This window comes from Dermacentor andersoni, chromosome 11 (genome assembly GCF_023375885.2).
Source record: "Dermacentor andersoni chromosome 11, qqDerAnde1_hic_scaffold, whole genome shotgun sequence".
Lineage (NCBI taxonomy): Eukaryota > Metazoa > Arthropoda > Arachnida > Ixodida > Ixodidae > Dermacentor > Dermacentor andersoni.
In genome coordinates, this window is record NC_092824.1 from 94270942 (window position 1) to 94287026 (window position 16085).

Here is a 16085-nt window from a genome sequence, read left to right on the forward strand (position 1 = left end):
TCACGCTCGTGCTTACCCAGAGTGCTAGCTTGACATCTTGCTCTTTCTTAATCTGCAGGGCAATATGGAGTGCCAAAGCCGTGGTACTTCTTTGTCACCAAGTCCTACTGGTGCGGCGCCTCACATTCTGACAGTCCAAGAAAGTCAGCATGGGAGTCGTGCAATGGAACGGCTAGCTTGAATGGTTAGTCGCTTCCATCATTTGTTCATTTGCGCATTACTAGAAGGCAACAGTACAGATTAGAAAGCAAATATGCCTTGCACACTCAACCCAGCTTACTCGGTTGTCTGCTATGCTGCTGTAGCCAGCTACTTGCTGCGTGGCCACCAAGTCCTACTGGTAGCTTCACGATGTATCAGCATGACTGACTGACTGAGCGAGTCGGAGTGGGTGCCCAAGTGTTGTGGCGTTATGCTCCCATGTGACCATTTTCTGTGTCATGATCTCATGACACATACACCCCTTTGAGAAATTAAACTGATACTAGTTCGTAAAAAAGCTGTTATAGTATGAATCATTTAAGGTGCGCTGAGGCTTGTCAGTATATTTTTCTAGGGTTTTGAGGTCGGGGACTTTAAAGCAAAATATGGAAAGCCAGAAATTTAATGTCAATACTCGTTTAAAAGGAAGAAAGTAAGTTGGGCACAGATAACATAATGTATAGGGCAGATAACCGGTGGTTTATTAGAGTAATATAGAAGTGGTGCCAGTAAAGGGAAGTGCAGATGAGAGCAGCAGAGTATAAGGTAGAGTGATGAGATTAGACCGGATTAGAAAAAAATATTTGCAGGCATATCATGGAGTCGGTTGACTGAGGACAACAGTGCTGCATCTGAGCATTATATTAAACATTGTTTATTGGTGATTTATTGCCACCTCACTCTACGAAAGACACTAATGAGAAGCTTTAAATCAGTTGAGATTGATAAAGTACTATTTAAAAACTTTGTTTTCATTAATCTCTTGCGGTAAAAAGTTGATTACTAGAAGAGAGAATGAAGGCCAGACTTCCATTTTTAAAGTTTTGTGCTAGGACCTTAGTGTCAGTATTTCAGAGGGACATCATGGATTTCAACGTATATATTTCTAAGTATTTGAGCCATTGCAGCACTGTATAAGATCTTTAAGCTACAGTAAACTACCTTTAATTTGACATCAGTTAATTCGATTTTCCGGTTAATTCGATCCCGATCAAAGGTACTGACATAAGGCAATGCATTTCTACGGGCCTAAACTTTCGTTATTTCATTCCTAAAATTGGCCTTCACCAGATAATTCGAACTTGACCAGTCGGTATGCCCGTGCCTGGCCCCTATGGTGACTCCATTAGCAACCCCTTCAGTGACAGCATATGTCTCGGCAGAGCTTAGGGTACAGTGAATACATTGAACACACGTCGCAAATCTCCCGTCGAAGTGACTGTTTTCGGCCTGCCCTGGGAAGATTTTCAAGCAACCACGGTAGCTCACAGTGTTTGATTACGATATGTATACGATTCTAAGGCGCCTTTTGTCTGTCTCAAGAAAATAGAACCGAAAACCTAGTTCGCGGCATTCGTGTGCTTTGCCGCGTTACACAACTGTTTGGAAGAGAAGCTCACTTTCAATAACCGTGCGGCGAAGCTGGCTTTAGAAAACAACTGCACGGCTAGTTTCTTTAGGGTAGGCCGGATATCGTTCTTTGCGTTGTCGAGGCCACCTTCAGGTGCCCGACCACGCTTTATTCTCGCAGAGAGTAGCACTTTGCACAGTCCGAGATTATGTCACTCATGCTTTCTAGGGCGTCTTCCCCGCAGGGCTGTGTATTGCCACACAGCACGACTTTAGGAAACAGGCCTCTATTGCACAACACATTGCCCATTTCCTTGGGCAAGGCTAAAAAAAAAATAAATCTGGTACGAGTTAGATTTCTACTTTGTTTAGGATCTTTAGCGCCATTTCTATATTAATTTATACTTTGGACACATGGAATTTGGGGGTGTGTTAGAATCAAGTAAATGATGCAAAATGAATCAGCGGTGCGTTTTCACATTTTTTTCTGCATCTTGTTTAACTCGACCCATCAGTTAATTCAGTCAACTTTGTTGCTCCTGTCATTAACCTTTTGAGACGTCACTTTATCTCATTGATTGAAGACTTACTTTTACCACATTTCTTACGTCTTCAGAATCATAGAAAGCATACAGCTGCTGAAAAGATCAAGAATTTTCAATTGTTTAGCGAGTTTTGTTAAGTTTACAGAATGTGGACTCCACGTAAAAACTCACTAGAGGAACATAAAACTATTTGAACATAAACTACTTTGTGTTTTGAAAAGCTTGAAAAGCACTTATCCAGCCACTTGAAAGTTATGCCTGGTGCGTGACATTGTGAAAAACAATAATAACCTGCTTGTGTCCAGGGCATGTAGGCATTATACAGTGTTTCTTATTTTACTCCAAACACTTCTTTTAAAAGAAGCCAATGAACTTTACACTAATCACATCACTACAGATCAATTATGTGCCCAGGCAGACATGATTTGCAAAAAATAAATAAATAAATAAATAAATATAAAGCAATCCTTTCACTAATCGTACTAATTGCAATAAATAATTGTTTGTTACAAACCTTACATAGCGTATGTTTATAGGGAAAAGTTGGAAGGAATCGTCATAAAAGTCCAATTCTGTTTTACCACATTTGAAGATGGCCATGTAGGCCAAAATAACTGGCGACAAAGTATTCTTTCAATTTACCGCAACACCGCAAAGTGGGGCTCGCTGTCCAACACCTCGCTGACCTAAAAGGGTGTCGTAAAATGAAGCTGCCATCACGTTTCCCTCTTCCCATGATCTGATGTGGATTGGCGCTTTGGGCAGCTTCTAATCCAACGTCTAGTCACTTCAGCAGCAGGGGTGAAACGGAACCGCTTTATTGCGCACTATGGCAAAGCTTCATTTTAAGCTGCCCAACTACATCACAGAGGGCTTACACCAGGAGCCGTGCTTCGCAAGTCCATGTGCGTAATCAGGTAAATTGAACGAACAATTTGATGGCAGGTACCTTGATCTACATGACCAGTTTATGTAGAAACATGAAACTAGACTTTTATAATGATTCCCTGCAACTTTCCGCTATAAACGTATGCCAAAAAGGTTGTGACTAAAAATTTGATCAGTGTAGTTTGTTTAATTAGTGAATTAATTTCTTTGATTTTTCTTGAAAATGATATCCACCTGGGCAGATAATTCGACTGTAGTGGTGTGAACCAGGTAAATTTCGAAGGCCGTTCTTGAAAAAGTGTTCGAAAAGAAAAAGAAAGAAAAAAAAACATTGTTTGCTCTGGAAATGGATGGATGGATAAATAAATGTGCCTTTCCTCCTTTCATCAATTGCATGCGACATCAGTAAAGACAGAAGACATGGAGGAAGAGCCACGTAACCTGCCACTTGGAGTGCTTATCCGCCAGTTGACCAAGGTGTACGCCGGTGCAGACCGGGCGGCTGTCAATGAGCTCAGCCTCAACTTCTACGAGGGTCAGATCACTTCATTCCTTGGCCACAACGGGGCTGGCAAGACGACCACTATGTGAGTGCAGCGATCATCATTCACTTCGGAGTCTTGTCATTTGCTTTCCTTTTGTAAGCTGTGCCGCAAAAAGGTTTTGTGCCTGCTTTCTGGTATGTGGTGGAATCGACAGGGTGATAGCCAACAGTCGAGCTCATCAGCTTACTATACTACATATATTAGCTATTATTGAGAGGCAGTAAACATCTATGGTTAAAAATTAGTAGCTGGGCAACAAGACCCCGAAATACCTGAAGGGTTGGTGTAGAATACCAACAAACCAGATACATTGAGTGCATTGCATCACGTGCATAGTGACACATTGTTCTTAATTCGCAGACATGCCCTGGTTCAGAACAATAAACTTTACACTCTTGCATTTTCAAGCTATGCGATTCACAAGAGCAATGCCTAAGTGTGCTTTGCGTTAGTTTTTTACACAGTGCAACTAGCCACTGCACTGTCACATGACATGCAGATGGCACAAAAAACATCGGAATATAGCCTGCACTCTAAATGCCGATGTTTCAAAAGTGCACTTGAAGCAGGAGCATGCGTAACTGAAAGATTGACAGTAGTTCACCTTAAGCTGCCTAGGCTGATGTGATTGTTATAGCTTGAATTAATGTTCCGAATTTTTTTTTTCTCGCTCCTTTTCAGCTCCATCCTCACAGGTCTGTACCCTCCGACACAGGGCACGGCTCAGATCTATGGAAAGGACATCAGAACTGAGATGGACATCATCCGTCGAAGCCTTGGCACCTGTCCCCAATACAACGTCCTTTTTGACAAGTAATCCCACGTTTTTTTGCCTGTAATTTTCATAATTGAGGCACTGCAAAGTGTGAAAGGAAACGGCAGCCACTTTGAACAACAAAGTAGTTTCCTTCATATCTGCATTCGCAAATGTCTGAAAACATTTTTCTTAAAATGCACAAATTGCTGTACATATAAGGTAACTGCTTTTCGTTGTCTTTTGTCCTTGCCAAACACTATGGAGGTCATGTGACACCACATATTTTGTCATGTGGTGTGACATTGAAGAGTGCCGTGATTCCTCCTCTCACTTTACTTAAAAGATTGTTTGTGTCCCGTTTCCTCAGAACAGTAATTCACGGCATTCTTGTTCTTAGTTATAGCTCTCCGCCCTGTACTGCAGTGTTTGTTTAAAGCTTCGTTTGAGTTAATAGATTTCTTATATCAAAATGAAGCTGCAGTGCTTGAAGTAAAGCTATTCCATCGCTTGCATTTTTGTTTGGAGGTTTCATTAAGAACAAATGCAGAGTCGCTAATTTATCACACAAACAGCAACAACGATTGTCATGTTTCTCTTTATCACAGCTTGACAGTTGCTGAGCATCTCTGGTTCTATTCTCGACTCAAAGGCCTTACTGCGGATGCGGTTGAAACTGAAGTTGACTCGTTCGTGCGCGAATTAGCCCTGGTCCACAAGAGGGATGAATACTCATGTAACCTCTCAGGTGAGCCACTTGCAACCGACTAAATGAAATATCATGTCGCCATTCAAGGGATCTAATTTATTGTTTCTCATAGTTTATTGAGTCAGCAGTTAAAAGCTCTAAACAGCGTTTGTGGTGTCCATCCTTTTCATTACACCATCGTCATCGAGACAACTCATTCAAACATCTTCTTGTTGAAGGGAAAACTTGCCGTCATGAAGAGCGTCTTATTGAAGTGGTTATTTGCTCTCTACGTATAGGACACGCCCATCTAATGCATAACTGTTTATTGAGGAACGAGCAACCACTTATATGCAATGAATCCCAAGAACCCACATTTTAATTACATGCTGTACTACTGAAACATGGAGATGAAAATAGTTTCGTGAATTATACTGATTCCACACGTCTTTATCCTCCACTGTATCTTTAGGAGATGTTTCACTTGTGACCTTACGGATGTTCTCAAGTTTTTAGACAACACTGGCACTTAAAAAAGAAATTTTAGAGTAACAAAATTGTGGTTTCTTGAATTTCTCATTGATATTTATTATACTGTGGTTTGCACAGCATAGCCTTAGTTGAGTTTGCACCATTAAACTCGAATTAACAAACAAACAAGCAAATGAACAAGCATCTTATGAGTCACAGCTTCACTGTCACCATACGGTGAAGAAGAACAAACTTTGCCTACCACCTCTGGGGATTGAACTCGCGCCGCTGTGGCAACATGCACTTGGAAGCCAAACATGCCAACTAGTTCTAAGCTGTCGTGCAACAGTCATGCTTAGTCATTCATTGCGGAGTTTTGTGTGCTGCACAGGCTCCGAAAATTGGGGCGTCTGGGCATGCATGTAATTCAGTGATGACAGCAGGCAATACGGTACTGGACGAAGACGATGTTATGCGTTCCACAAAGAAGTTGTCCTTCACAAGATGGCGGCGTTTACTATGAGAGCATGCTGCTGTTGCAGTAAATGAGGTCAGAGCCAAAGTAGTCATTGAAGTCTATATTTTTTTTTTTGCTTTGTTTCCTTACTTTACGAAAACGTTTAGGTGGCATGCAGCGCAAGCTTTCTGTAGCCATTGCGTTTGTTGGGGGCAGCCGCACGGTAATACTGGATGAGCCGACAGCCGGCGTGGATCCTTATGCACGGCGAGCGATCTGGGACCTCATGCTAAAGTACAAGCAAGGTAGGAAACCTTGAATTCTTTGAACATTGTTGAAACATATTCCAGTGTTCTGCATACTCTAAGATGTTTTTGTATATTACAATAAAAGAGGGGTGCGGGGTATAAATAAGCTGGACTGTTCAACATGTATTGCATGTCAGTAGTACACACACGCAAGTTGAAATTAAATGGTTTGTTTTAATCATAACATGCATACTTATTTGTGTCTGTTCATTGATGTGAGCAGCTAATATTCAAATTTGTTACACCTAATAAATGTATGCAAGAACTAGTTACGCATCAATACTGATGAATCAATAACAACTGATGAAGTAAAAGTTGGCATTTTATTCTCTCCTTTCGAGCTTCATAGCAGCCGGCTATAGTATCTTTGGTTTTTATGGAAAACTAGGTAGAAGAATGGTACTGGTTGTCTAAACTTACGACATGACGAATATTTGTTTATTGACTTAAGTAATGCCAATTCCTGAAATTGCACACTGCAGCCTTTTGTGCTCAAAAGGTTTTCTTTACTTCATCATAAGATCAAGCAATATCTACTAAAGATGCACCTGTGCGACATTGAACCCTGTCCAACTATTGACTGTGAGTTTCTGATAATATTATTGTTGGCAAGAGTGTCATGGTCATTCCTCATCATATAGGTTGTACACATAGAATTCTCATCTGTGTCTATATTTTGCACTAGCTGCATTTGCCTGTAAGAATAACCTATAAGCAATTCAACCAATAATGTATGCTACCATAGTGCTCAGCGTCTGATATATTGTGACTGCATAAGTCTATCCTTCTCTGACCCTCTGTCTGAAAAAGTGTAAAAAGGCTTCAACTTGCCAGGTTACTCCATAGCTGTAGTGTAGAAAATAGTGTAGTGAAAAGCTCCAAAAGGCAATCACAGCATCAGGCATATCTTGCATCTAGCTTCTCACATTTGTCTTGTTGGCATTGTTTACAGTCATAAAATGTGTATCCTTAAGCAAAACTTACTTGTGCAGTAACTGTTCAACGACTAATTTTCATTCCTCAATCAGAGTCCTTGTGAGAAGAAGCTCACAAAGTTCAAACAATGTAGCTATTAAAGACTATAGTCAATTACTATAGTCAAATACCTTTAGTCAAAGGCTACATTTGGAGGTTTGCACACTTTCAGGTCGCACGGTCATCATGACAACGCATCACATGGACGAAGCTGACCTGCTGGGTGACCGGATCGCAGTCATCAACGAGGGTCGCCTACGTTGCTGCGGGTCGTCATTGTTTCTAAAGACTCGATTCGGTAGTGGCTACTACCTGACCCTTGTGCGCCCATCGCAACGCGCCAAGTCACTCAAGAGCAGGCCATCTCCCACAGTGCCTGCTTCCAAGGATGCGGTAAGCAAACTTTACACTGTCTTTTTCACTTTTGACCTGCATCAATAAAAAATATTTTTGAATCGGAAGACTTCAGTGATTTTTCCAGCTATGAACTCTTCTATTAGACAGCAGCAGGTTCTCGTAACCAAACCCTGCTATCTCGTCGTGAAAAACAACTTTTTTTTCCTGCTGCACTCAACATTGTTCTCGTCTGCTACACTATTGCCCCTTGTCGCTCTCGAATTACATGCACAGACTCCATCATTCTCAGAATCTTGGAACAACTGAAAGTTGAGCAAATTGGCAGGGATTGATGTTGGTGAAAGCCAGGCGGGCAAACACGAACACAAGTAGGAACAAACGGCATTCCTGGTGTCCTTTTTGTTTCTACTTGTGTCCTCCGCATTTGAACGCCTGCATTTTAGTAACATGATTCAGAGTCTTTGTGGCCGGCAAACACCAACACAAATAACTGAGTGTGAATGTTGCATGAAAGCACAGTGTTTAGCAAGCCCGACTTCAAACTGCACATTGACACATCACTGCGTACTGACATTGACACTGATGTACATTGAAGAGATCATGGAAAGATTAAAATGATGGCAACATTATAACTAGATGTCAGATTGAAGTGAAGTTTTGCAGGAATATGGGAAAGGTCTCACATCATCTGGGGGGAAAATTTTCCAGTCTATAGGCCAGTTGGGAAATGTACAACAAATTAGCAGAGCACTGTGGGGCTTGCTAGAACACCTTGCAAAAAAGAGTGTAGTTTATTAAAGAGCTATTGTTACAGGCAGGGCAACCAAGATCTTCTCCTGAAAGATTGCATAGGCACAGACCCTCTGCAAGCTGATAGGGGCATTGCAAATTCCTTTACGAAATTGGAAATATTTAATCAAGCAATTTTATGCTGTACACTTGGCAGGGGTGGTGGAGAAAAATCAACATGAGCAGTGCAGGCTGCAGCAAGGAAGTCGCGGACACATGGCTTGGTGCATCAAAGCGAGATTATTTCCTTTGGTGGGAAAGTGGGACAGCTTTTGCTGGCTGTTGGTCAGTGATCCTACAAAATTGAATGATTCCACTAAATTTATTTTAACTGCATTTCGTGAATAAATAATGGCCATTAATACTATATGCCCTGTAGTTCTCTTTATGTACGTATTTATTTGCTTAAATTATGATATTTAAACATTGCTACACATTTAAAATCTGTCACTTTTGAAATGCTCACTTGTATACTACGTATAAAGTACCCCTGCTATTTATACGCTGTTTTGACTGTTCAATTTATTGTACTCATGTTGTTTTGCCTGGTTTTGTTTCAGGTACAGAACCAGACTGATGGAGCGAACAGTGATTCATCACAAAACGTCACCCCATCATCGCTTATATCACCATCATCTGGTAACTCCCACGATGAGTCCAGTATGAACTCCTTTGGTTTTTAATTTTGCTCAGCCTTTTTTGGTGCTTTTGAGAACAGCGCCATAATTGACATCAGTTAAACTCAGGTGATAGCAAAGTGGAAACTATTCTTTTCTAAATATAAAAAAAAATTATCAGATGGCCAGGTATAATAAGCTTTTGAAACTTTGAAGCGTGTGAAGTTGAAAATTTGCAAGATTGTAATGATTGCAACTGTGCTATTGTGCCAATTTCCTGTTGTTATCAAGAACTAAAGTAATTGGTTTAGGGATGAGTGGGCTTGCTACCTATGAAACATTTGAACCAAATTTTACCATTTGCTGCAACTAGATTTTTAAAGTTTCTTATACAAAGAACTCAAACAGAGGCCTTGGCCTTTGCCACTTTGTAAATAGTTGGAAGGCTTCTGGTGTTGTATTGTGGAACACAATGATCTACGCATGATAGGAACAGAGGAAAGAACTCTGCGAGGCTGCATCCCTCATTTTCAGATTGTTTGCTCATAATCATGGTTCCTGTTTCTGTCACCATGTCTTGTCGAGGCCATCTTTATATGAAGTTTGCATGTGTATTCCTAGATAGGCTATTTTCAGAACAGCTTTTTCTTTTTTTGGGAGGCTGTGCGCGACTTGGGAACTACAGACACAGTGCACACTTAGTTGGGACGATATTGAAAAAAAAATTTTGAAATAAAGAAGAAAAGTTTTGAGTTCCTTTTTTCTTTTAATCCCAGAAAACACTTGGGAGGTTAGGAGGTTAAGCCAAGATGAGCTGCGCTCATTTTGAGTGTAATTAGTGCACACATCATAATGAGTAGGATCATATTTACAAGGAACAGAGTATAGGATGTGACAACCAAGAGCATATATGCACACTGACTTTCAACTACCTATGTTTATTTGAAGTTCACACTAAACACTTGAATACCAATTATGTTTATTCGAACACAGGTTAACCATAAGCTTCCAACTATAATTATTGAAAAAATGTTCATTTAAATAAACAGAATAAACAGTTTTTGTATGCTCTTCACTCAGCCTGACCGTTGGTGCTGTTTTTGGTAAATATGATGAACAAACAACTAGCACAGATTTGTAAATTAATGTGTAGGACTTGTACATGGTACCGACAAGTAGATTGTTAGACGGTTTACTTCTCATGTCTGGTTAAGCAAAGTTAAATTGTGTTTCTTTTATTTTCCTCTCTCTTTCTTGCCTTCTGGACTGTTGCAGCCGAGACACTGGACAAACTAATCCGGAGACACATCCCTAAGGCAGAGCTTGCCACGGACATGGGCGCTGATTTGTCATACCGACTTCCAGCGAGCCCAGAAACATACTCATCCTTCGTGTTCCTGTGCCAGGACCTTGACGCCAACCTGACAGAACTTGGCATTACCAGTTATGGAATCTCTGACACCACGCTCGAGGAGGTGCGATGTCCTTTTCTTTGCCTGCAGAATGGAACTGTGGTGCCAGCTTTCTTGTTTTCTTTTTCGCTTTGATATTTTTGAGAAATGTGTGTCTTTCTCATTTACTGGATCTAACAACTTCTATGCCTTTCAATTCGTGTTTTTCTTGTGGTGAAATACATCCTTTTGACAAGGAGCCACAGAAAGAAACACACGAAGAGTGGCAGTTTTGGTTTACATTAGACTTCCTTGAACATAAATGCTAAACAATTTGGAAATGTTATTGTTTTCCCTAGGTTCTGTGCACTCCTGTTAAATCTGAAGTTTTGATTGGATTGACAGACTTCCTAGGCATTATTATGTTCCTTTTAAAGGGAGCAGACTGTATTAGTCATATGATACCAGTTACGGCATTCCTTAGTTTCAAAACTTCAAGATACTATACAAAATTTATAGCAATGATATGATGCAGTTACATAGAGCATAAAATTCAGAGGAGGGTCAGACTGCATTAAGTGATGGATGGGTTTAATGCACAGTTTAGAAGTAAAAACACTTGTGCGTCCACGAATGCGAAATGCGTAAGCGACCTGAATATAACTTGTGGCTCATATGAAGTTCTCTCTGCATGAACACTTTTTATTTTCTCTAAGCTGTCACATGTGACTACACTGTGCAAGAAAAAGTCCTCATAGAATGTTTATGTAGGTGCATTTGAATACAAGAATAATTTATGTGTGCAGACCATTTGTGATGCCTGCATTACTTGAATTTTCTTTATCTGAAATAAAGGTCTTCCTACGGGTGACACAAGGTGGTCCCAACATCAGAAGCCAAGCAAACCATGAAGGTATGTGCTCTTGCACTTCAGGCACTGTTTTGTGTAGGACTGTCTGCTGCTCCTGTTTTATGACAACAGGCAACCTATGGCATTATAGTTCATATTATGATATAGTCTATCAGTGCTTTAGAAGTTGTCTTTATCTGGGATATTTGGGATCAGTTTTGTTGAATTGAATGCTTCACAGATAATACATTCTCACTGGCCAGTTAGGTGGACTGGATTGAACTCTCTTGTTATGGGATAATTACCTGGCAGCTCACCTTGACCAATCTCTGCTTGGAGAACCGTAAAAACTGCTGTTACAGTTTTTGGGAGCATCTAGATTGTGTGACAGGCTCCGCTAGTTGCCACGTGCCTTCTGACATTTTTGTTTTCACAAATATTTTTTTTCTTTCCTGCTTCCATCACTTCGTCTTTCCGTCATCCTCTTATCCCAGTAGATGTTAGCCTTACTCATGATAAGAGAAAGCATTATTCTTATCTTGATGTTGGGGACACTGGCAAAATCACTTTGAGAGGCTTGACAAAGTGTCTGTGCCCTTCCCGTCGTTTCCTTGGCTCACTCAACAAATGACATCAACTGACATTCACCATGACTGTGCATTACCTGACTATGACTGTTATCATTTGATGCCATTCAAAATGAAAAATTGGTGCTTGCTGTGAGCTCTTCATGCAGTTAACCGCAGTAGAAACTTCATATCAGGTGATCTCTACAACCCTGGGCCTGAGTCTGTGGATGGACCGCCAAAGACCAGACTCCAGAAGACCTTGGATGCCTTACATCTGTGGTGTTTGTCCCTGAGAACTTCAGCAAAGACCATCAGACCAGATCCTGAAGATGCAGGTACATTCTGCGTGCCTTGTTTTCATGCTTATTGTAGTAATGTTTAGCTTTTGTGCAGTTTTTGTGTTTAGTGTTCCAGTGTTAAGTACAGTGACTGCGCTTGTAGGTCTTTAAATGACGACAGCCGTGGATCATGATTACCCTGTGATTTGATGACTGTTTAGAGGTGGGATGTAATTTCACATTCAGAATCGACACTGTAAAAGAAACATTTAGTGAGTTCAGCTCGCTTTTAAGATTAAATAAGTGCTGCCAGTTGGCATTTAATGCAGCGCTAGCTTGTTATCTTTTTCTTGCAAAGCATAGTACTTGTTGCAAGCTTTCTTGAACACTCTTTTTAGCTTTACTATCTAAAATGAAAGGCCACAGTTATTCCAGGTTGGCAAAAACTTTATGCAAACTATATCTTATTTATGTTAATTAATAGTTTGCACATATTGGACATGAAGGCATTAAATATAGCATGGAGGGTTCTGCATTGTTTCGTGTGCTTGTTTGTAGATGTAGAGGTCTTGTTGCTTGGTTTGTTTTGGTGTTTTTTTTTTCTTGTTTACTGTTGTTTACTGTTGTTTATCTTTGTCTTGCCTGGAGGGTGGTGTGCCATGAAGATTCAACCAAGCAGGCCTCACTTGAGCATACTTTTTGCTTAACAATTCCACGCTTTGAAATAATGTGCTGTTATGGAGACAGTCAGAGAGCTCCCTTGTTACAGTGTCTCCAGGTACAGCAAAAGACATCAAATAATGAATTTGAAGTAAAAAAAAATTGCATGGGTTTTCTAGCTGGAACTCTCAACAGGCTCTTAATTCAGAGCTTGACATTATGTCAAGTGAATAAATCATGAGCACATCAGCTCAGTGGGCGCTTGCGTGAGCTACCACTGCTTGCAAATAATCTGGTAGATTTTTTTTCGGACAAAGAAATGTGCCAGTGAGAAAGTAAGTGGGATGCAGCAATTAATTAATCACCAAGTTAAAGCTACAAGGGGCGTTCATAAAGTTTGTACTATTGGTACCATAAATTTGGAGCATTCATACACGATAGGCATCAAAATTACCGCATATCCCTCTAGCTTTAGCAAAATTTAAGAACTGTCAGCGATCTGCCTGCTGCGTCTCAAGAGACACAAGTCCAAAGAGATTCATGCCGAACTGTTCGTGGCGTATAGTGACGGTCACCATACACCGCCACCATACATCGACCGCCACCAACTTAGCTCGAACTTCTCTCTAGACTTGTTAAATGCAGTAAGCAGATTACTGCTCGGGCTTCAAAAACTGACGGTTCATCTAGTTGGTAGGGATTCATACTTGTAAATGTACAGCACGCACATGCGCAAAGGCAGAAGACACAGATAGCAGCAATGTCATTTGCATCGTCTTGCATTTTTATGTGTCCTTCATGCTGTACATTTAAAAATACATTTTCGTCAAGACTACGACCCTGCTGAAAATCATGCTGCGTGGATATATAGATAGCTGTGATGTACAGTGGCAACAGAAACTGATTAGCACAAGTGAGCGGCAATCGAAATAGTGAAATTGCGATATGTGGCACTGCTGCTCACGGCAAGCTACAAGCAAGAGTGCTGGGCCATTCTTGCTGCTTGCACTCGAGTGCAATTCAGTAGAAGTTGCATCATGCAAGAGCAATGACTAGCCGGCACACAAAGGCTAGATGGAAAGATCATGATACAGTATCAATTCATGATCCTTCAAACACTGTTGTAGATAACTGATGACTTTCCTCGCACTGCAACCATGAAAGAGCTAGCACCCTCACTACCCTATTTCTGCATAGCAGCACTGCTTATCACAATTTCACTGCCGCAGGTGTTGGTCACTTGTGCAAATCTGTTTTCGTTGACACTGTTTGTTGCAGGAAAGGAGGTCAATGCTTTCCTACTGTCATAAAGACGCGGTTCACAGTCGCACCTGCCTGATAGAACGATACAGACATCAATAGTTTCCAAGAATGCTTGGAATAAAGCTGCTTAAGTCTGCTCTAGTGAGGCCTCTCTCTGAAATAGGTGTTGGTTGGTGTGTCGTCGTTGCTGTCGCTTATTGTGCCTTGCTTGCTATGCGCTTGTTTCATGTGTCGCTGGCAAATGTGGTGCCCACCTCGCAGCTGCAAGGCAGCACCTGGCAGCGGAGATGCCTAGTGAGTTTGGCTTTTCGTTTAGTTTCTGTTACTTTACGCCCCCCCCCCCCATTTTTGCACTTCCGTCTGGTTCGGCCGTTGCATTTTGTTGCATGAGGAAACAGCACGCGATTTGACCTTTGCATGCATGTGTGGCGTCTTGTGGTTCCCAGAGTCGTGGGTTCGCTGTAGTGACTGTGAAGTTTAGCACTTAGTGTGGTGCGAGGGTACCGTCTCATTTTTCCAAGATGCAAGATTGATGAATGAATGAATCAATTGGTGATAGTAAATGTCCAGATACTGCAGAATCGCATGTGAGAAATGCCTTAGTGTAGGCTCCGGATTAACTTTAGCCACCTGGATTTCTCATGAGCATAAATCTAAGTACACTGGTACTTGTGCATTCTTCCCTTGCTGGAACAGAACCATTGTGGTAATCAGCAGCAGAACAGTTTAGCCACTAAGCCACTGTGTTAAGGTATGAGCTACTAGACTGTGGTTGCCTTCTATCCTATGTACCTTATCACTGTAACACAAAAGTAGAGAGCAAATGTAGTTACAAAATGCAGGAATGTGCTTAACATGCTTTTCTGCAGAATGCCATTTTTGAATGCTTACACTGATTACTCTGAATTGTGGGTTGTTCCATGGAACTTTCACAGATTCAGTTTACTGAGCATGCTTTAAATTTAATTTTCTCCTCATCAATGATTTCATCTTACTCCAAGTATAAGGGTGCTAGCCACGAAAAAAGACCACAAGGCCCCATAGCAAATTGTCGTTATATGCTGGAAGTTGTTATGTGTTCTCTAGGGAGTGTTCTGCCGCAAAATTTTTTCGTATCAGCTCATTAATAGCCGAGATAGAAATATTTCAGTGCCGCGAACCCAAGATTTCAGGAGGCGAGCTCCAAAGCGAGACACTCTCTCCACTTGCCCTGACTATATAGCCCCCGCAAGCGAAATCCCTTCCCTACGTTCTCCCGTACCGGGCCTCGAAGATCGCGTGATGCTTACGTCAGGGGCCCCACCTCAATTTTTTTTTCTCCTCACTTTTCTGTGGCGCGGCGCACTTCCACTGACAGCGTCACGCGCGAACTGTTGTGATAGTCTCGTATCTCGCAGCACACGATTTTGCATGCCGTGCACGAGGATACCTGACAGAGCACGATCCTGTGCTGGAGCACGGTAGAAAATGACATAGTATCGGTGTCTGTACGCACGACTGCACGACGTGGAAACGAGCAGACGAAACGGAAGTACATCTCTGTTGCTGCGGCGCAAAGTAAAACAAGAACACACAGACATATGGTTTGTGCGTTTTATTATTTCTGTAAGCTCTAATTTGACCCACCATGGTTGCTTAGTAGCTGTGGTGTTGGGCTGGTAAGCACGAGGTTGCAGGATCGAATCCCGGCCATAACGGCCGCATTTTGATGGGGGCGAAATGCGAAAGCACCCGTGTACATATATTTAGGTGCATGTTAAAGAACCCTAGGGGGTCCAAATTTCCGGAATCCCCCACTACTGCATGCCTGATAATCAGATCTTAGTTTCGGCACATATACATGATTTGTTGAGGAAGACGAGAGATTTCACGATCTGCACTTTAAAATACATTTTTGTAACTATAAATCTAGATTTTCTGCAGGGCAGCTTGCCAAGCTAATGATGGAATTGCTAGTTATGTAGTCAGCGCTTGCGTTTACAGTTTGTGTGTACTAGGACACAAAAGATGTAAACGTTGCTCACATGGTGAAACCATGTGCAGCAGACAAGCACCAGTACTTGCAATTCACATTGCTTCTTTATTTGAATAAGTGCGACCATTAGTTGAGCAGATGTGCATCGCAGAGA

At 41.4% G+C, this 16085-nt stretch overlaps 1 protein-coding gene across 2 annotated transcripts in view; it reads left to right on the forward strand.

Moving 5' to 3' along the window:
• The window catches only part of LOC126539079 (phospholipid-transporting ATPase ABCA1-like), an 88610-nt gene that overhangs the window by 40218 nt on the left and 32307 nt on the right, over positions 1-16085 (forward strand). Inside the window, exons 18-28 of one of the 2 annotated variants that reach the window (XM_072285667.1) lie at positions 59-184; positions 3391-3571; positions 4211-4342; positions 4892-5031; positions 6067-6204; positions 7355-7575; positions 8889-8988; positions 10221-10420; positions 11192-11249; positions 11950-12090; positions 14218-14250. In XM_072285667.1, coding sequence (XP_072141768.1) covers positions 59-184; positions 3391-3571; positions 4211-4342; positions 4892-5031; positions 6067-6204; positions 7355-7575; positions 8889-8988; positions 10221-10420; positions 11192-11249; positions 11950-12090; positions 14218-14250 — 1470 coding nt within the window. The remainder of the gene's footprint in view (positions 1-58; positions 185-3390; positions 3572-4210; positions 4343-4891; positions 5032-6066; positions 6205-7354; positions 7576-8888; positions 8989-10220; positions 10421-11191; positions 11250-11949; positions 12091-14217; positions 14251-16085) is intronic. The other variant, XM_072285668.1, reaches the window with a different exon arrangement.